This window comes from Amblyomma maculatum, chromosome 6, assembly GCF_055883805.1.
Source record: "Amblyomma maculatum isolate TAMU_Amacu chromosome 6, ASM5588380v1, whole genome shotgun sequence".
In the NCBI taxonomy this organism is placed as follows: Eukaryota; Metazoa; Arthropoda; class Arachnida; order Ixodida; family Ixodidae; genus Amblyomma; species Amblyomma maculatum.
This window is the reverse complement of record NC_139349.1, coordinates 94,423,886-94,445,123: the sequence shown is the minus strand read 5'-3', so window position 1 is coordinate 94,445,123 and position 21,238 is coordinate 94,423,886. Positions and strand designations below refer to the sequence as shown.

Here is a 21,238-nt window from a genome sequence, read left to right as displayed (position 1 = left end):
CGCCTCCATCGAAACGCAGCCGCCGAGGTCGGGTTCGAACCCGGGTGCTCCGGCACAGTAGCCGGACGTCTTACCACTGCACCACCCCGGCGGGGCTGATTTATTTATAGGAAGGGAAAGGCACGGTAACTGTCTCACTTGTTTTCTGTGGACACCACAACCGCGCCGTAAGGGAAGGGAGGAAGATGGGAGTGAAAGTGGAAAGAGAGAAAGAGAAGCCGTAGTGGAGGGCTACGGAGTAATTTCGACCACCTGGGGATCTTTAACGTGCGCTGACATCGCACAGCACACGACGCCTCTTCATTTCGCCTCCATCGAAACGCAGCCGCCGAGGTCGGGTTTGAACCCGGCTCCGGCACAGTAGTCGGGCGTCTTACCACTGCACCACCCCGACGGGGCCCCCGGCGGGGCTAAACTGATTTATTTATAGGAAGGGAAAGGCGCGGTAACTGTCTCACTTGATTTCTGTGGACACCGCAACCGCGCCGTAAGGGAAGGGAGGAAGATGGGAGTGAAAGTGAAAAGAGAGAAAGACCCCCGGCGGGGCTAGCAACCGGAGCCTCGCAGGAAGAGGGGAGGGGGGTACACTCAGCGGCGAACGATGAGGGCAGGAGCCAACACCACCTAGACTACTCAAGGCCTCTCCGCTCCTCCGAGACGTCATCACACTACGACGAACGCGGAAGGTGCACGCTGCTGCGCGTTGCTGCGGACTTATTGTTTCACTAGAATTGTAGTTGTTGCCGCACGCGAAAATATTCTTTGGTGTTTTAAGCCCCGTTGTTTAATAATAATAATAATAATAATAATAATAATAATAATAATAATAATAATAATAATAATAATAATAATAATAATAATAATTGGTTCATAGGAAAGGAAAGGCTCAGTATCTGTCACTCTTGTTTCTGTGGACACCTGAACCGCGCCGTTAGGGAAGGGAGGAAGGTAATACATAACTTTTCAGTCGGCTGCAATATCGTAAGTAAACGTCTGTATAATCGTGCAGCGGGTTTTCTAAAGGTTAGTTTCAGACAACAGCACATAATCTAAATGAGTTTATGAAAAGCCAGAAGCACTGCTTTTATTGTGCCAGTGTTAGTATAACGCTACGGATGTAAACATAGCTTCAGAGTCAGCTCTATAAACGGCGGGACGTTCTTAAGTTTCTGTACTCGTTTTGGAAACAAATGTTAAGAAAGTTTCGCAATGATTTCATAGCACTCAAAACATGCAACTCTACGATTAGCAGTAGACTATTTTTGGCTATAGAATTGATTTCAGCTCAATAAATACGTAAAACGTATCGAGTATGAAAGTATTTATTAAAAAAATACTCTCGAGAAGCACTTGTAGCTGGACCAGAAAGATACGTTTAGCAGTTTGGGAGTATGCTTGGTACTGCGTCAGGTCGAAGTCGTACCAGTCAGCTTAGCTTCAATATACTCTTCCTGTCTTCGCATCCATGTATTTCTTCATGTAGGGCACGTACAAAGGCCTATAGGGACGCGGCCAGGCCTAGGATGTGAAATGAGACGTTAGAAGGATGCAATACCAGAAGGTAAAAACAACCAGCAGCCCTTCCTTTTAAGGTTCTAATGATCGCAATTTAGTTTAAGTCCGCGCGCACTAAATATCAGTAATACTGTGTTTCTAAGTCACATTCACGTAGTATAGAATAACGTTCGCACCATAGCTATGGAAACTTTCTCTTTTAAGGCGGAAGCCTTTAATGGCTCATACTGTCGTGGACAAAGTGTGTCCCGCTTTTGCGGCAGCTGTCACTTGGCGTCCCTCGGTGTGCGTTCAAGTGTGGAATTCAGATGCAGGAACGCTAGACAAAATGAGACTTCTGGAGGAAAGGCGCAGTATCAGTCGCACTTTCTCCGACAAGTGTTCGTTTGGATGGTACGCCATCGCGATCCTGTCGCGTGGCGTTCCTTGGCGCGCGTTCGAGTGTGGGATTGCAGATGTCAGGAACGCTAGACAAGATGAGATTTCTCGGGCTTTCGCCTTCCACTACTTTACTTGCTAAAGTCCCTCGCTATTTTTAAGGTAAGTATCACGTACACATAATCTCGGAGTATCTATGTAGCGTTAATGATGCAAAGAAGTTGCCGATAACAAATAGTAAAGAGGAATATTTGCCTTACCACCGATCGTTTTCCTGGTGTGAAATCAGCACGATGGATGGCTTTTATCCACTTAGCCCTTCTCACAGGGTTCGTTGGGAACGTGAAGACTCTCACTGTATCCCCACCATCACAGTTTCCGCGGCACCGCGGTACACAGCAACGTCCAGGCATTCTCAAGACGTGCACACTAGATGAAAACACTGCAGCATCAGCGCAGACCTGTCACCGCCACTGATCCAGTGCTTATTTCTAAAAACAAATCAGCAAAACTTTTGCGACACACGTTGCACAAAGGCGAAATCTCGCACTGCAGTTGGACGTACGCTGTCAAAAACAGACACGAGTTATGAACGCGTTGCGAACGAGGTATGAATGCGCGTCTGTCAAAAAAAATTACGAGGGCCTTAGCGACTAAAGCAGTGAAAGGCGAAAGCCTGAGAAGTCTGATCTTGTCTAGCGATCCTGCCATCTGCAATCCCACACTTGAACGTGCGCTAAAGAACGCTACGCGACAGCCGCCGCAAAAGCGGAACACACTTTGTCCACCACAGTATGAGCCATTGAAGGCTTTCGTCTTACCATAGGAACATGAACGTTTGAGTGTAGTGGGGTCGTGCGGGGGCCCAGGGGCATGCATGCCCCAAACTCCTCTATTTTAAAAAAGTTATTACCACCACCACCATCGCACGTTCAGTAGGTCCATCTCTATTCAGTTCGAACCAGCTGCTTCGTGGCCTAAGAATTGCGCGTCTTCCTCACACTCCTCTAGCCCTGGACCCGAATTCTGACCCCACTCAAAGCTAAGTCCTTTCATTTACTGTTCAACTACTTTCTTTTGGTTACATGAACTTCCTTGTGGAATTTAACAACAATTCGACATTTCAATCTGGTCTTGAATTTTAATGTCCATCGGGTTTTTACGCTCACAACCAATGACGATGCTGACGCAGTAAGAGATTCGTCAACACGTGACATTTAACGACAGCGCGCTAAATCCTTGTTAATTCGATCGTTGAAGCGATATATAAAAAGCCGAAGCTGACGCGGTGTTTTGACGGGTGGCGCAAGAATGTCTCAGTGGGTCGAGGCGCGCGAGTATGCGCATATGAAGCATTCTTGAAGAAAAAGGGCAGGATAAATTTAAGAAAAACAAGAAAGCAAAAAGAACACCAAATGTTCTGTTTATGTAAATCAGAAGGTTGTAAAGCATACCCACAGTGAAGCTAGGCTCAACTTTGCAGCAGGCCATTTAGCTCTGCATTGTAGGAGGCACCTGGAGCGTGTAAACATTATTTTCTACCAAATGGCTTCAGTGTCATAAATATTTTTACTTTTACACAAACGGGTTACCTTAATTTTCCTAGACCAAGTTTGCTGGCAGTATGAGGCACGCTCAAAAAAGCTGCTTTTTTCATTCACATCGTCCCATTCGAAGCTAGCGAAATGAGGGATCGTCGACTCATGAGGAGCGCCGTCGAGAGGTCCTGAGAGCATGAAGACAGCTCCAATTTGCGCGTCCTGATACAGAGGCTAGCATCGGCAGGGTATACCTCCCATCTGCTGTGGAGCATCGCCGATAAGTTGCTGAGTGATCTACAGAACATAGTCTTTTTTTTTTTATTGTTCTCGCATTCTTCCCCTGATAGAGGTTAATACTTTATTCACCTTCAGCGCAGCTCTATTTATTTTTTTTTTGTATATGATTGGTATGGCTTCGGATGCATGGCACCTACAAATGTACTATTAGCTCTACCTTTATTTATTGCTCTCCATAATTGAAGGAGTATAGAATAAATTTTGAGAAAAGTATTACACAATGAGCATTGTTATTGACAATCCTGACCTCCACAACTGCTGGCTTCCAGTATATTGCGTGAATAATTTACATTTCCAATAACCAACACTTGCAAAATAAAGCTGTCCGCTGTCTGGCGTCCAAGCAAGCTAAACAATGGCAACAATGATTAGAGAATTCCGGCAGAGGCTAACGTTTGTACACGGATTGCAGGGTGTTTTCCGATGTCGCAGGAGCAGATGCAAATGTTGGCCGAACAGCAAAACATAATGCAATGCTGGAAATTATAAAAAAAAGGTTCTGAAAACAAGAGGCACACTCTTATATCAGATGCATTTAATGCAACCACAGTGGTCAATGGCAGGAGTTTATTGACCTTTTTCTTGGATCCGACCAGCTAAATTCTCGGAAAACAGTATCCACACCTTTCCCAAGCACTAATCTGGTGACAACTGGTTTTGTCGCTCCACCTGTAGCACTGAATTACAACCGTCTATGAATCAGGTCCACTTCTGGCGCTGCCGTCTATAAATACTTGAAAAATTCCTGAAAGAATGTTTCTTTCACCGGAGAAACGTATTACAGCAAGCGCACTTGTATACATACAACTGCCAGCCCGCATGAAAACTTGTGTGCGATACTCAGCTTCAGATTTCTGAAAAAAACTTCCGCAGAGAAGTCGTTTCTACATCGCATATTCAGCTGTGATCATTAAACCTTAGTGTGCGGAAAAGAGTCTTTCATGGCGAAGTATAGAGAGTTTAATTTTAACTTTTGCAAATGGACATTTAAGAAAACACTACATACTATGCGCCATTTCAATCATAGGTTATGCGATGTTTATGTGTGGTATCCCTACGGGTTATGCAAAAGTCCTGAATTCTTTGAAGGACTGGCAGCCCAAACCACCTCAAACATTTTTTATTTAAATACTGATCAATATACAGCCATGCAACGGTTATATTCTTATTCAGCCATTTTGAGCAACTGTTCAAGAATAGGTATGCTATAAAATTACGCTTGTCACGCCACCGTTGGGGCATTCCAGGCAGAAGCATCAGGTTCAAGAGAAGAAAAAGGAACCTCAGTGCAAGCTACATAATATAACTAACGAATAATGCCCCTCACCGGGCCTTTAAGGAAAATAAATGAAATGAAATGACTATTTCTTAGGGCAAATATTATTCCGTGAGCATGAGTTATAGTTGCAAAAAAGCCAAACCTTCAGAAACCAGAAACGGTTCGCGCGAATGCTACTGGCTACTCCTACTGGCAATATTATGTGGCAAACTATGGATCCCCTCAACGAATCCCCTAGGCTCCTTTACCTTTATACAAAGCAATGATATAGGCTTAAAACAAAAACCGCCAACTTGTTTGCAAACTGGTGGGCATGACTATCCGCGCCCAAATTTCTCTTTGTTCATTGTGCAGGACACGGGCATGAGACAAAGAAACCAATTGAAAACATCATTTTGGAGCTAAAGTTCCGCTCACAGCACCAAGCACATAGAATAAGAAACTAAAGGTAAACCTTTCACGTGTATAGCTCTGCATAAAGGAGCTGCACATATATAAAATAGCAAATGAAATGGAAATCGACGAATTGGAACTAAATGAAGAGTCACTGACAATACCTAAACAGATTGGTAAGCTTGTCTGAAAAAACTACTACCGATATTGTCATCGATATACGCCATAGATCACCGGCTGCAATCCAATTGATATCACTGGCTGTCTTCACCGACGCAGAATGCCCAACGGGGTCACTCAGAAGCACTCAATTGTTACAAAATAAAAAAAAATAAATAAAATTATTAAATAAATAAATAAAAACAAAACAAAATAAACAAAAAGCATCAATTCGTCCATTGCTGTTTTCGTGATGCGCATAACGCCCGTCGTGGTTAGGAGCTTCTCGGTGCCAAAACGGCGCCAGCAGAACCAAAAACGTGAGGCTTGTTGTGTTTGTAAACACAAAAGGAGCGAAATAATTCCTTAGAGTAATGACGAGTCTGTAGCTTTCCGGAAAAGCGATGTGAATGATATTACTAAAGATGATAAGTAGAACTGTTTCAAGGCAAACTAAAGGTTGCTCAACATTACCATAACCACACTAAGAGCACGAAAGTTTTGGGCTCTAGTTATTACTAGGCGATTAACTGTTTTGATTTATTGCTAAAGGCCACACATAAGCGTTGCATGTTTTCACCGCGAATCTCTGCGGCATGACAAAAACCGAGTGGAATAGCACGACTCAATTTAGTCCTCGTTTGCATATTAGTGAATGGTGTTTCTTGAAACGTAACACAACATAAGCTATTATGCGTTAAATCTTTCAATAGATATGCCACTGTACGACGGCGTGGCAAAGGTGGTGGGGTAGCCATCTCTGCGGTATACGGAAAACTGAGAGAAGTAGCACGACATACTCCGCTCGTTCTTTTTTTGTATCAGTCACTGGCTTCAGCTGAAACAAGTGAAAATAAGCCTTCATGCGGTCAAATTTTTGAAATGACGCTAAATATGGCTACGCGTAAAATTTGGCGGCGTAGTAATTTGCGCATATAGGAAATAGAAGTAAGGAGTTTCCTGACTTACTATGTGTTCCTCGTATTCATCATCACGGTCGGCTGAAACAAAAGAAGAAAATAAGCCTTCATGTGCTAAAATTTTTCATATGGCAGTATTGAACGGCTGCGTGGCAAAGATGCCGGTGTAGGAATCTTCACAGTATAAAAAATAGCAGAGAGGCGTTGCACTACTTACTATCCTCGGTGTTGTTTTCGCCAGAGTCACTGGTATCATCTAAAATAAAAGAGTGCATAAAGATTTCATGTGTTAAAACTTTTCATATCACGTCACTGTATGGCTGCCTAGCCAAAGTGGTGGTACAGTCATATTCACAAAAAGACTTGAGTTGCCTGAATTGGTTTTCTCATTCCTCGATCTTTAGTAGCGAGGCTAAGTGACTCGGTGGACAAATGGGAAATGTTTCAGTTTCAGAAATCAGTCAGGAATCAGCAAGGAAAAAGCAATTCCTTTCGATATGTAGCTGCTCCTGATTAAAAATCAAAGTATTATGGGCATTTTAATGGACGTAGGAGCTTCTCAAGAAATCATGGTGGGAACATTGTCGCCACGTCGAAATAGACAATAACTATTTTCGCAACTCATAGCTGAGGTGATGTCAACTGCGCTTAAAATGCACCATTTTATCCTTAAATTGCGCGATGCACAAATGTCCCACAACTTTCAGTCACCTGCCACGATATTAGCATCGTTTACGGGGAGGTTAACAATTTCATATTTTAAAACTGTAGAATACACCACCAGACAGCGGGTAATGTACAGCATAATTCCCAAGCAGCCTATTTATAATACTCACTTGATACACGCTCAAGTATACGCTCCACTTCTTTCATAATGTCATCCTGGGTGCTTGTTTCTAAAGTGTGGGCCGAGTGCAGAACGTTGTCGGCCATACGTACTATATATGCCTCCCTTTGGTCTTTTGTAAAGTGTCGCCAAAAGTGGGCGTACAAACACTGCAAGAAGCGTGAACGAAGAGGACGATAAATCTCGGAGCGACAAAATGTTAAAAAAATGTATTGAAGAGGAATGATAGCCCAAATAAGAAGATAAGGTTACAGATGCAGATTCAAAAGGGCTGGCTGTGTGTATGTGTGTGTGTGTGTGTGTGTGTGTGTGTGTGTGTGTGTGTGTGTGTGTGTGTGTGTGTGTGTGTGTGTGTGTTTATGCAAGTTTATTTGGAAGCTTTCACATTAAAACTCCGCAGCATTGCCCTGCAAGGTGAGAACTTTAATTTCAGCGAAAGAAGCCACCTGTTACAATAGTGAGCCAAAAAGACATGATGTTTATGCATCTTGCGCACAAAGCGAAACAACTATACTGTTGTTCTTTCAGGGCAGGCCACATCTATAGTTCTGATCTAAAATTCCAGATTCTGTGCCTTATGTAGGTCGTATATTAAGGGCATATAGGCTCTTTATGTGCTAATCGTGATGCCTGTAAACTCCTAGTGCTGAAATAAAGCAACACGTGTGTTGCAAGCAGCCACCTCGCTATTTATCATTTATATCCCGGTTTCAAAGCTAATAGCTGAATGTTCCTAAAATGTTTCTACAACTATACAGCTGCTAGCTAATGAAGGCCAGAAAGTCCACGGAGGGCATTCCGTTGCATCCTTACTGGAAATGCGATGTTGACTCGTTCCAGGTACACGGTCTGAAAAAGAAATTTGGTGGTGAGCCTTTATTACGGATGCCACAATTTGCGCCACGAAGCCTCAATGTTTAAAAAGCACTCAATGTGCCGCCAATAGCATTGCAATGGAGCTTCAGTGTATTTACCTCTTGTGCCCCTTAGGATTCGATCTAGAAAATATGCAGGCACGCAACCCCGTTAGCCATGTTACAGCACCGCTCAAGCCGGCTCTGAAGCGCTCCGCGGGGATTGCTAGTATGCATGCTCAGAGGTCTTTATCACTTCACCCATATTAAAATCTACGCTGACGCTTGAGAAAAACATCGAGTGTATGAGCTCATTGGGCGGCTAGAAATGCTTTCTTGCGTTTTTAGCTCCTCTAATTGAAAGGGCCTAGTATCGGAAATTACCTTTAGGGACGGTATCTCTTGAAAAGAAGCCAGCCAATTCTTGAGCAGGTCATGTTATTCGCAAAAATTTCGAAGGCAACCAATGAGATCTATTAAGCCCGTAGGCGTGAGTTTACATTATTCAGCATGCTAGGTGTTTTTGTTACCGTCTATGCAAAGAAATGACAGGAAGTTTTCTTTTTTTTTTTTTTTTTGCTCTCAATCACTTTGAATCATTTATTGTGCCAGCGCACCGGGATGACCGAGTTTCCTCTCCTTGGTGCGCTGGGATTGACAAATGTGGCACTAGGCGCCGATCGAAAGTGTTCCTGCGTGTAAGCCGAGTAGATGCTACCCAAGTGCATCAAGCCCGCCGCGGTGGTGTAGTGTTTATGGTTCTCGACTACCGTGTCTAAGGATGCTAGATCGAAGCCAGAACGCCGCGGCCGCTTTTCAATGAAGGCGAAAAGCAAGGTGACCGTGTGCTGTGCGGTCTCAGTGCATGTTAAAGAACCCCAGTTGATCGAAACTTACGCAACTCTCCACTACGGCTTCTCTCATAGGCTGAGGCCTCTTTCGGGTGTTAAAACCCATAAACCAAACCAAAAACATCAACGCAGCTGCAGCGTCTCCTTTCTCCCTGGGTATAGCTCTCGACCTGTCACCCTCTCTACGCTCCCTGTTCTGCCTTTCCTCGCCCACAGCTTATTTCCATCGCCTAGGAGTATAGGTATCTCACTTAGGGTGCCTTGATGGCAGCGCCATAGTCCAGGCTGGTGACAGCCTTTGCGAAACCTCGCGCCGCCCGGCCACTATATTGGCACAAGCAAGCTGCAGTGGTGCGTAATTTGCGGCCTTTATGCGCATTATATGTCCACAATCCCGTGAATACGTTAGATAGTGACGTTCACTTGTTAGCTTGAGCGCAGGAAGATGAACAGCTTTTGCGTCCTTTGTACACCGGATTGACGCAAAAGGGGCTCATAGTTTACGGCTTCTCTCAAGATTGTTGTGTAGAAAAAGATGGGAGGGCCCTATGAAAAGGATCCCTGAATGCGACCGACAAACAAGAAAAGTGTGAAGAAAAAACATGTTTCCATTCTGCTCCTTGTTACTAATGTATTTCTGTAGATTGAGAACAAGGGTGCGATTGAATTTCCTCTAAAATATACACTGTATTTTGGCACTTCCTCTTTAACAGCCTCTCGCCGTATGGCACGTTGTGTCGTTTGCGTATTCTTGTGCTGTACGTAGTCACACTGCTCAGAACTTTCGTGGGCTGATAACCGAAGGACCTGGGCAGTAAGGCATGTGAAAACTACGCAGACTATTTTTACTTGTCATTGTTTTGGTAGCCTTTCACCTTCACGTTCATAAGTGTTGCATTGCCACTTGGTTATAGCAATTTCATTACGCACAAAAGGGCCGCTCGTGACAGGAAGAAGAGGACGAAAGCAAACTTCAAGCTATGGCGTCGAATTATTTGCGAGAAAGTGTCTGGTTGCTGGAAAACCACGAGAATAGTTTCTTACAATGTGCCATTAAAACTGCCTTGTGAAAAGCCAGATACTGGCCATCCGAGGCTATGTGTAAATGACCGATTTGAGGGCATGCAAATTAAATACAGCGTCCATCTTGTGTGGCACTAATTAATTAGTATTTAATTCTCAACCATATTTCTGTGGTATGAGAATTTTGGGACGACGTAAGCAAAAACAGCTCCTACGCTCTGGTGCCCAACAAATGGTTTCAGGCTGCTTCAGGGATACTTAAATAGTTCTTTAAATGTTGGTAGAGGAATTCTTTGACACTTTTCGATAATACTGCTGGCCCACTTTCGGCTGTATCGCATGAATAAGCGCACCTGTTTAGGCCAATGAAAGTGCTGTTGTCCTAGAAATGCTGATCCTTTTACGGTTCTACGGGGAATGATGAGTTGCGGGTCTGCACGCTTAATGCGTGATACGTGTCACGCCCTCTCTTGCGAACAACTACTCGTTTCGTCGTCCTCTTATTCCCATTGTACTGTCCTCCGATCAACCCGCTGATCAATCAATGTCAGGTAACGTTACCAGGGAACTATGAACTCGAAAAGGCACACTCACTTCTAGGCTACGTGACTTCATATGGTCGACACCGCTGACATCACCGGACAATTTTCCCCGACATAGTGTACTAAACATCTTGCGTTAAAATCATTCTAGTACTACCTATGGGTATAGCCCGCTCTAAATAACCTCCAAATGACATTAGTGCGCCTCATCGGGAGCGCCATCCGTGGAAAATAAAACTAGAATTTTTCCTTGAACACAAAACACGCTGACATAGTGGTAACGGGACCACGCGGCGCGTCGTTTTGAAGGCGCTCACTGATTTCACCGCCGGATTTTCTTTGCCGCCACCGATCTGATGAGACATGATCTTTTAGTGTCACCGTGTAATAAAAATCAGCTGTGGTTTAGCTCTGGTTAAACCTAGATCAACGTTTTGACTGCTACATCCTTACCCTATCACGGCCTATCAGTGTAAGGAGCTACATTATTGGGGACACTTAAGCTCAGCGTTCAAGGGTATGACATGAAAGTCTAAGCTACCAGCCCACATATAGAGTCCCGCTTTAACCAAGCCGTACGGACGTGCCTGCGTGTCCTAGGGGTAATGTGAATGCAAAGGGTTCTGGAGGCTGATTCTGACATCACCCTCCGGTATGAAAGGAGAGACCAGAGTTAGCAGCTCCTACCCGTGGCATATGGGTAACGGGAATTCAAATGCCATGGCAGGCTGATTTTAATGTCAGCCTTCCACATGAAAGAAGAGGCCCGAGTTGGCGCTCTTTCAGGCTCCCATCGACAGTGACGCTGATTGCTCGAGCTCGCTGCCATCGTGAAGCTTCCGCTTCAAAATAAAATGTCTGATGTCGTAAGCGCTGGCTTTGGCGTCATCGACAGTTGGAAAACTTACAGATTCTGAAAACCTTAAACGTGCCCCTGGCAGGTGGTGATTTCGAAAAGGACCGAGAAAACACCAGGCAGGACTAACTTTTTAGTAAAGAAATTATTTTGTTAAACCTATACTTGTCTAATATTTGTATTATACTTAAAGCGCCATGCCCACTTCGTTGCAGGCGACACGCCGGAGCGTCCAAAAGTTGCATTAAACAGTGTCTCTGCGCAAGTTAGTTACCACCTCGGGGCAGTTTTCTGCCCAAGTAGTGCTGTCTCAGTAACAATGTCGTGCCCTGCTGACCTCTTTGATTGCTGCCGCATAGAATGTACCCGCCATATGGTTTCCGCTTTAACGCCCATGTAGCATGCATCTCTTGTCGGCTGGGATACCGTATTGCAACATTGCAGATCGACGGCGGAGTACCCTACACCTTTTACTACAATAAAGTGAGTCGCATTCATCATCTCCAATCATGACATTGTTTCTGTTAACATATGGCTTCTGCAGACTACAATCCTATTCGATGTATGCTATCGCGCTTCAGACAGCGAAATTGAATTTCTTAGTCACCTGTACTCGGTAATACAGGGTCTAAACAATGCTTTCCCCTGGCCATTTACTTACTAAGCGACGACATTACAGCTTTAGAGCTTAATCGGTTTGCTTATTCACACATACTGACAATTGAGAAGGTTTTTTTATTAGGTTTTTACATTCACCTTCACGCACAGTTTCGGGGCTCCATTTTGCCTAAAATATTTGCCTTTTTGCTCCGAGCTCTGAATGGAGAACGCTATTATCGTGCACTGCTGGCTTCAGCAATCACTGTACATTGTTCTACATTTCTTCCTCGCCCATCAATACTCCCAAACCATGCATAATTGTTTTTACGAAAAAAAAAAAAAAGACTTTTCATTCTGTTTGACAAGATCTTCCAAACTTCACCATATACGCTTTCGAGAGAAGGGTTCGTAAAATTGGCTCATTTTCAAGCACAGTATATTTTTACTCATAATTACACATATACCTATCATGTGCATTCGAAGTGTGGCCAGGAAGCCCAAGCTTTCTTAAATTCTCAGAAACGTTTAAAATGAAACAAACTGCTCTTACATCAAGGAAAGCTCTTGACAAGTGCATTGAAGTGGGAAAAGCATTTGTGGTGCTTCACGGACACGTGAGAGATTCCTCACACTAAAAACGCTGTAATATCCCCCTGAACGTCATGCCATCATTCTACCATAAAAGCTTTCTACAAAACTAAGGTGTCACTGAAGAATTCTCCGATTTGTAGCTCTTTTACTAGCAATGACTCCTCCAAAGTTCCATCACGCTCACGAGGTTGACATTTTCGCTGGTTTGCGTCTTACGATAACTTCTTATGGAATAGCAAACCAATCTGATAAGCTAAGCTTGTCAAGTGTCCTTGGACCGGGTGATATTAATTAAGATACTGAAAGGCACCAAGGATGCCTCGAGACACATAATGAAAATAATCCCTGAGCACTCTATTGCTACAGCCCCCCCCCCCCCCCCCAATTCCAGACAACTAAAATCAGATTTGAGTAGTATCAGTTTTCAAAGAAATCAACATCAATATTGTGATAGCTATCATTCAATTGCAGCAACATCCACAGCATGCAAACTACCAAGGCAACAATATGTATTGACAAGTCGCAACACATCCTGATTCGAAATTCTTCGGTTTTTGCCAACCACCATGGTTTTCGGTGCGGCTCCTGATGTGAAAACCAACGTTTTTTGCTCGCTACCAATCGCAACCTTAACTACCTCTTAGACTGACGTCATCTGGCTCGTTTTTTGAAACGCTTTTAGTAGTGTGCCTAATAAGGGTGGCTTAAACAAATTTTGCAGAATTTTGATTTCACTCTCTACAACATGAGCGTCCTGTTTCCAAAAGAGTATTTATCAGTTTGTTAACAATAACAACTACTCTCCTACAACTATATATAGTTTTATCTAGTGTCCCCCGCTGGGCTTGGCTCTTGGGCAACTTGTGTTCGTCATTATAAAATGATGTTCCAGTCGGCATTTTCTTCGACCATTCGTGGTTTCGCAGATGCCTCCATACTGTGCGATGGTATCTAATGTTCTGTGATCACAATGCTCGCATATTGTTTCAAATTAAGAAACGGTTTGAACAAAAGTTATTATAAAATTATCAGTTTTGCGCGCACAGAACGCTGCATTTGTAGCTGGCTAACTCTAGACGGCGCGAAGAACGTGAATTGAATGGCAGCGAACTTCCTCCCGTAAAACTTCGCGTCATATGTTCTCGGGCCACCTTTCAGCTTCCTGTCTCTATTAAGCTATGCGAGCAGTAACGTAGACGGGTGTTTTTAGAAATACACCATGTCCGGGCAGAAAGAGCAGCCTTCACCAGTCATCATTAAACGGTATGATGAATTGCGTTCAAGCTTTTTATAGAAATCCTTATGCTGGGACAAAAATCACCATGGTCGACGGATTTTCCCGCTATGAATGTATAATAATCTAGATGCTCCTGTAGGCACTTGTGCTCGCATTAACATTTCTCCTTTCCCAGCTGTACTCCCACTTGGGTGCACTTCGAGTTTGCTTATTGGCAAGAAAAACTTACGTTGTTGTCGTTAGGGTTCTCGGGTTCCTTGCACTGAAAGAAAAGAAATTGTTGATTGATCGCCGACAGCTTCATTTAACAGGTCTTGAAGACGCATATTTTACTGTCTGCACCCTGCTGTTTTTGTCTTATTATTGTACATTTAGCTACTACTACAGGGAAAAGAGGGTGAAGAGCTCTAGTTTTAAAGCGACACTTCAAATGCAGATGTATTCTTGATACGTGGCACAGTCGGTGTACTTTACGTCGATTTTTCTAATAACAGTGAAAAAAATGTTTTCCAAAAAATGCCGAAATATTGTTTTATTTTTCATTCATTTGTTGTGCATTCTTTTGTGTCCGCTCGCGTTTTTATAAGCACAAATTGACTGGGAAACAAAAATGAATGAAATAGGCACTTCATTTAAGGCCACACATGGTGTCATCGCGGTGTAGGTCTTATTCAATTTTGGTGAGTGGTATTCAGAAAGCACTAACAGTCTATTCGATAAATAGTTTTCTTTCCGAACTCCGCATTCAAATCTCGAGTCTGTATGCTTCCCATAACTCACGGCTCCCCTCAAGAAATTTTTAAAATGTTTTTCTTTCAAACTAAAAATATGTTTGCTCGCTTTTACCAACAAACACAAAAATTAGAAATATTCGACGGATAAATTATTTTTGCTGGAAAAAGAGTATTACCAGTTTGGGCCAATTCCCTTGACCAAACTCCTATTTTCGTCCTCATATTGTTACGGACGAGGAAGGAAGACGAAGCGAGCAGTGGCGCGGGCAGGAGCGCTCGCGCTAAGCCCACTGACATTTTCATTAAACATCATCTCACTGTCATCGAACATCTTCTTTCTGTCCTCTGTTCTCCTGTTGTCATCGGCTTGCCGCTTCGTAACAATATAGTCATAATCTTGCAGTAATTGACTTATCTGCGCGGCGTTTCCGCTGTCTACGAGCCTTTAGGATTAACCGTCATTGGGATTTTCTCTTAGGAATCAAGTTAAAACGCTTTGATTAAATATTTCAAGAAAATTAATATTCTGAGCGTTAAAAAACGAAAAGACTAACCTTTGGACACACATAATGTTTTAAGGAAAATAATTTATCGTCGACATTATACTGATATTCCTCAAACACCTGCTGTGAGAACACTCACCTGCTCTGGGCACTCGCTGAGGGAGATGTCAACCGCTGACCTTTGGATTACTATTGATTCAGGATCGAACGAGCTGTTTAAAGCATTGCGCACATCTCTTTCGAGGTATTCTTGAAACAAAAAAAGAAATGAATGTTCAGTGTCTCACTGTTATTCCTGCTTTCTTCCCTTGACGCTGCAAAATTTAACCTTTTACACGCTTTCTCGGCCCGTGCTAATTGTGATTGCTGAGTGAAAGTCCTCGTTCTTGTCTGGAATCAGTTTAAATGTTTCACGTTTTCTTATCGAATGCAATACATTAAAAAAGCGGGTATTCAGTACATTGCTACAGCAGGTGGTCCCAAATCAAAATTTTCAGGGGGCCCTCCTAAAGCAATGTGCCTAATACAAATACACAGCAACACAATTAAAAATTCAAAAATATAGCCCAACAGCTTGGTTATAACTGCTAACAAAAATTTTAAGGCCACATTGTAAACCCCGAACTATGGAATCAATGCGCGAAAGCAGTGAGTACCATAACGTTACTGTAGAAAACAAAAGGGTTTGCTTACAATAACTTTGAGAAGCAGCAAATTGTCGTCCTGGGAAAATGTAGCAAGAAGACATTCTAAAGTAAGATGGGGGAATTACAGTGATTGAAATGCCTTCCATACGCGCACGGTGGATGAGCGAAACAAATTGCAACTGAAGCGGGCTGAGTAAAGGAAGGCTATTGGGATTTTAATACGAGTGGACAGCTGTGCTAGTGAATAGGGCAAGTAAGCAATCAAAGTGCACTATTTTTTTTTTAATGGCGGATGCTTGAGATATTAGTAACACGTCCACCCACGAAATGATATACATTAGGTAGCTGTGAATAGAAGAAACATAATAGGGACAAAGAACATGTTGTGGAGAGTATCTTACGCAACCGTGTGCCTAAAGCGACTTTCTCCATAATTATTCATAGTATAAGGCATATCTCAGATGTTAGAGTATTATGGTGTCACAATGGACAGCACAATTAAAAATCGATCTGAGGTAGCTGACATAACAATGTGGAGTAACAGCAATCTGTTTACTACGATGCGAATAAAAGACCACAAAATGTGGTTTTGAGGAATAATTCAGGCGATTATTTCGATCTCAACCATGTGTAATTTCACGGTCAATATTCAAGGTTGATATTAGGTCATATATGTTTCGGTCGCGACTGTATAGGGTGTTATTATCAAACAAAGTGCGAGTAAATTTTCAAAATTAAAGTAGAATTTTTATGGCGTACTGAGAAAAGAAGCGGCCCACGATTGAACCCTATGGCATAACCTGGTTAATAAACACTGGCTGAGTTACACTTTCCCCTAACGTGAACAATTCAATTCGCTCAGTAAGGTAACTGCGTATAAAGGTTATAGTCGGACTGCAGATTCCTGAAGATTTCGCTTTAGAGACAGAATGCGAGAGTTAATTGCAAAGAAAGCTTTCATGATATAATAAAAACCGCGCCTCGCTCGAGTCCTCCATCAGTAGAGTTATAGCATCAGTTATTCCTGGTAGCGTATGGATCAACAGAATTGTTGGGAAGAGATCAACACTGGCGGGCTGTTAAGGAAAATAACAAGGAGATGCTAACTAGCAGAATAAGATTGGGATGGAATGCATTTGGCAAGTACTCACAGATTATGACTAGCAGCTTACCGGTATCGCTCAAGAGGAAATTAATAACAGTTGCATCGTACCTCACTTCACTTATGGGGCTGAAACGTGGAGTAACGAAAAGAGCTCTACTTAAATGAAGGGCATCGCAGAGAACTTTGGAACGAGAAATGATAGGTGTGATGTCAGGAAATAGGAAGCGTACAGGGTGTGTCAGAACAATGACTCGAGTTAGTCAAATTTTATTGGAAATGAAGAAGAAGAAATAGGCATGGGCAAGGCATGTAGTGCGAAGAGAGGACAACCGATGGTTGAAAACGGTAACAAATTAGAAGCCAAAGGAAGGAAAGCGTAGCAGAGGCGTCAGAACTTCACGTGAGTGGATGAGGTTCTGAAGCTGACAGGGGTCAAGTGAATGCAGCGAGCACAATAATGGCTTAATTGGAAGATTATGAGCGAGGCTTTCGCCCTTCTGTGGCTACAGTCCAGCTGATGATGATGACATAGGAAAGGAAAAGCGTAGTATCGATCACATTTCTAGATGGACATCTATATATTTAAATGGTGAATTGGTTCATAGGAAAGGAGTCGAACTTGCCACAGTTCTCTGCGGACACCTGAAACCCTTTCTTTCTCTTCACTTTCACTCCCACTTCCCTCCCTTCTCTTACGGCGTGAGTCAGGTGCCCGCAGAAAACACGTGACTGATACTGCGTCATTCGTTTCCTGTAAACCATTACCACACGTGAACTGCACGTAAAGAAGGGGTTTGCGGGTAAAGGCCGACCGTTGCGGAAAAATTAGTACTCTAGTTCACTATACGACAAGCCGAGGGAAAATCATAATTTGCACCCACTCGGCCTGCCTGCAGATGAAGAGAACCACCGCCGCCGTACACAGGCTCACTGCTCGAGATCAGGGCATCTCCCAGCAAGCAGCATTACGGCTGTACAACTCCGCGGCTCTGGGGGCAATACTCTACGCGCTACCGCTCGTCACACTGCGCAAACCATGCTGGAAGAAGCTAGAGGTCGAGCATCGCAAGGCGCTCCGCATTTGCCTCGGCCTACCTCAGAGCTCTCAATGCGCAGCTACTTTGGCCGAGGCAGGTGCGTGGCCTTTACAACTTCAGGCCACGCAGCGGGCGCTCCGACACATCGATCGCCTACAGCGCGCAAAGGACGGCGGCCCGCTATTAGATCGGTTGCGACATCATCGCCACTCGCGCATGGGAGCGGCGCTGCTCGAGTACGAGCAGCTCACCAATGCAACGCCCCCCTACGACCTCTTCTCGCCCTGGCCCGCTGCTACGGAGGTTCAGCGAGAGATTGTCGGAATCGCGGGGAAACGCACCACACCGCCCTGTGCAGTGCAGCAGCTGACCAGAGCCGTCATCTACGAGGAACTCCAACACCACCTCCTCGTTTACACCGACGGCTCCGTGGCCAGAGACAGTTGCTCGCTAGCAGCGGCGGCTACCATCCCCGCCCTGCAACTGCACAGACAGCTGCACCTGTCATACCTGGGTTCTTCCACCACGGCGGAGCTGCTGGGCCTACGCCTAGGCCTGGATCTACTGCTTGAACTGACTCCGCCGCCACCCAGGTGTGCCGTGCTATGTGACTCCCGCGCTGCCCTCAGCCGCCTTCGAACCACCGGCCGGGGAACTCCGCTGCTGTGTCAGATTCGCGCGCGTCTCAAGCGCTTGGCGGAGCGTGGCTGCGCTATACGGGCACAGTGGATCCCCGGGCACTGCGGCATAGAGGGCAGCGAACGTGCCGACGAGCTCGCGACCGCAGCACATGAACTCCCTCCTAGCGATGAGCAACTCGCTTTGGAGGATGTGCGTGCGGTAATTGACGATCACCTCCGGAAGCAGCCCCCCGACCCACGCATCGCAAGAGGTGAGCGCATTCACAGTGTCAGCGGCCGCTCGCTGACTCGACTGCAACGCGCAATGATCCTCCGTGCACGCATTGGATGTGTGTGGCCTGTGGTACGACGGATGCGCCACGGACTTGCCACTAGTGACGTGTGTGACGGCTGTGGCGCGGTAGAAACTCTCGAACATCTTCTACTGCGCTGCACCGCGCTAGCCGAACCACGACGTGAGTTTCTGGCGGCTTACAGAGCGCAGGGGGTAATCCCGGACAGCGTAGCTGTGCTCCTGTGGCCGCCGGGCTGTGCGCGCGTCCGCGAGCGAGCTCACGTGAGCCTGTGTGATTACATCGAACAGGCGGGCTTGATGACCCGCCTATTTCACCTCGCCAGATAGTGCGCGCTGGGACTGAACGCTCCACGTGTGCTATTTCCCACAATAACGGCCGATCGCCCACGACAGCCGTCAGTGTTTTGTACAGTTGGCCAGTGCGTGCGTTGTGAACAGTTGCCTGGACGCAGAGCTATTGCGGAGGCCCGCCCGATGTGCGAGTGCTCAGTGACAAGACATTTGCGGGTGGGCCTCAAGTAAACTACTGTACACTGTACCATAGTGTATATATTTCTTTTATTTTTACCTACCCTTTTCTTTCTCCCTATCACTCACCTCTTTGATTTCATCTACCTTCTCCTCGCTATCCCTTTATTTCCGCCGCCCCAGTTCAGGTGTTTCAGATATAAGATAGCAGATACCGGGGCTGGCAAACATCTTTTCTTTCCTTTTGTACATACAATAAATAACCACTACAACAACAACACCCACTTTTCCTTTCCCTTACGGAGCGGGTCAGGTGTCCACGGAGACGTTTAACCGATGCTGAGCCTTTCCTTTTCTGTAAACCAATTTACCAATTTACCAGTCCGAGTAGGTATAATAAAATTATTCTCTGAATATACACCACGTTTAATCGACGTTTAATCGATAAAACGAAAAATATCAACTGTTCTCTCAATCCACACCATTTCTGTATATAAAACAAAACATATCACCAAAGTAGAACGCCGTAATAAGTCTATCATTAGATGGATAGTGAGGGCGAATACATTTGGCGTTTGCACTGTGCCACTTGCTCATCTATGCTCAGCTAACTTTGATGCGCCAGGTTTCGTGCAGTCGCGTGTCCCCAGCCGACGCCGTGCTTGACCTTGAACAGCAATCGCTTCAGCCGGACTCCGCCAGATGGCGGCACAGGTCGGCGCGCCGCGCGCTGCAACGGCGCCGCTGCTTCGGCCTCACAACGCCATGCTCATGGCCATGCTTCATCTTGAGTCGCAGCTGCGTCGACACATGAACAGCGCCGTAAAGGGGGGAGTGCTCACACACGTTCACACAATTTTCAAGCGTTCGCGCTCCGTGCTGGAGATGCGCCCTCCACGTACGCCCTCTTCCTAAAAACATGACACGTGAAGACCACAATGGCCGGCGCCTGGCGCGGGCGGAAGCCCTGGGCCGCCATTATGGGTCGAAACCCGGCATTTACTACGTGGACGCCTCCGGCCCCCACCATGGGGGATTTTATACGGCCGCAGTGGTCCACCAGTCTAAAACGGTTAACGGGCTTACATTTCGCGCCCATGACATAACCCACGTGGAGGAGGTCGCCATTGCGCTGGCAGCTACCCACACTGATTCTAAAACAATTATCTCCCACTCGCGAGGGGCCTGTCGGAACGTCGAGCAAGGCTGGGCGCCATACCTAGCCTACCGACTACTTCAAAATTGCACCTACACCGGGGACCCCGCTTACCGGAAAATAGTATGGGCTCCTGCTCATATGGGTCTCGAGGGGAATGAGGCAGCCGACGCCGCCGCCCGCGCGCTCTCTTTCCGGGCTTCCCATCTCGACCCCCTAGATCAGGATTTCGAATTCGAACCCGCGTATTCTTTTAAAGACATTGTTCTTTATTATCAATCTTGTCATAGCCTTTACCCTCGCCCATGTAAAGGTCTATCTAAGACGGAGGAGCGGCTTCTACTCCGTCTTTATACCAACACTCTGCTGTGCCCGGCAGCACTAAAACATTTTAATCCCTCCTTCACGGGCAGTTGTCCGCACTGTGCGGAGAAGTCTTCGGACATCTACCACATGGTGTGGGCTTGCCCATCCAACCCAGCTATTCCTCCTCACCCCAACCCCACTCGGGAGGACTGGGAGGCGACCCTGCTCGGCTGCTATGACCTGCAGGCCCAAAAGGCCTTGGTCGAGCGCGCCCGGGCAGCGGCCGACGCCACTGGGGTCCCGTACTAGGGACCCCACCCAGTATCTGTAAGGGCTGGATGTTCATAGATCCGGCCGATGCATACATCTACCCCTTTTTGATTCAATAAACGTTTGTCACCACCACCACCACGCACAGCTCACTCGCGCCCTCACGTACTTCGCACTCCTGGCATTCCCCGGA

The 21,238-nt window shown here is 45.5% G+C and overlaps 1 protein-coding gene across 1 annotated transcript in view; it reads right to left on the bottom strand.

Moving 5' to 3' along the window:
• Positions 1 to 1,304: 1,304 nt before the first annotated feature.
• LOC146186299 (uncharacterized) overlaps positions 1,305 to 21,238 on the bottom strand; it is a 41,540-nt gene continuing 21,606 nt past the window's right edge. The window contains exons 6-12 of the mRNA XM_084605650.1: positions 15,260 to 15,369; positions 14,113 to 14,145; positions 8,143 to 8,178; positions 7,319 to 7,478; positions 6,700 to 6,738; positions 6,532 to 6,563; positions 1,305 to 1,518 (exon numbers count right to left, since the gene is read on the bottom strand). Of these exons, the coding sequence (XP_084461776.1) occupies positions 1,438 to 1,518; positions 6,532 to 6,563; positions 6,700 to 6,738; positions 7,319 to 7,478; positions 8,143 to 8,178; positions 14,113 to 14,145; positions 15,260 to 15,369 (491 nt within the window). The 3' untranslated portion in view covers positions 1,305 to 1,437. The remainder of the gene's footprint in view (positions 1,519 to 6,531; positions 6,564 to 6,699; positions 6,739 to 7,318; positions 7,479 to 8,142; positions 8,179 to 14,112; positions 14,146 to 15,259; positions 15,370 to 21,238) is intronic.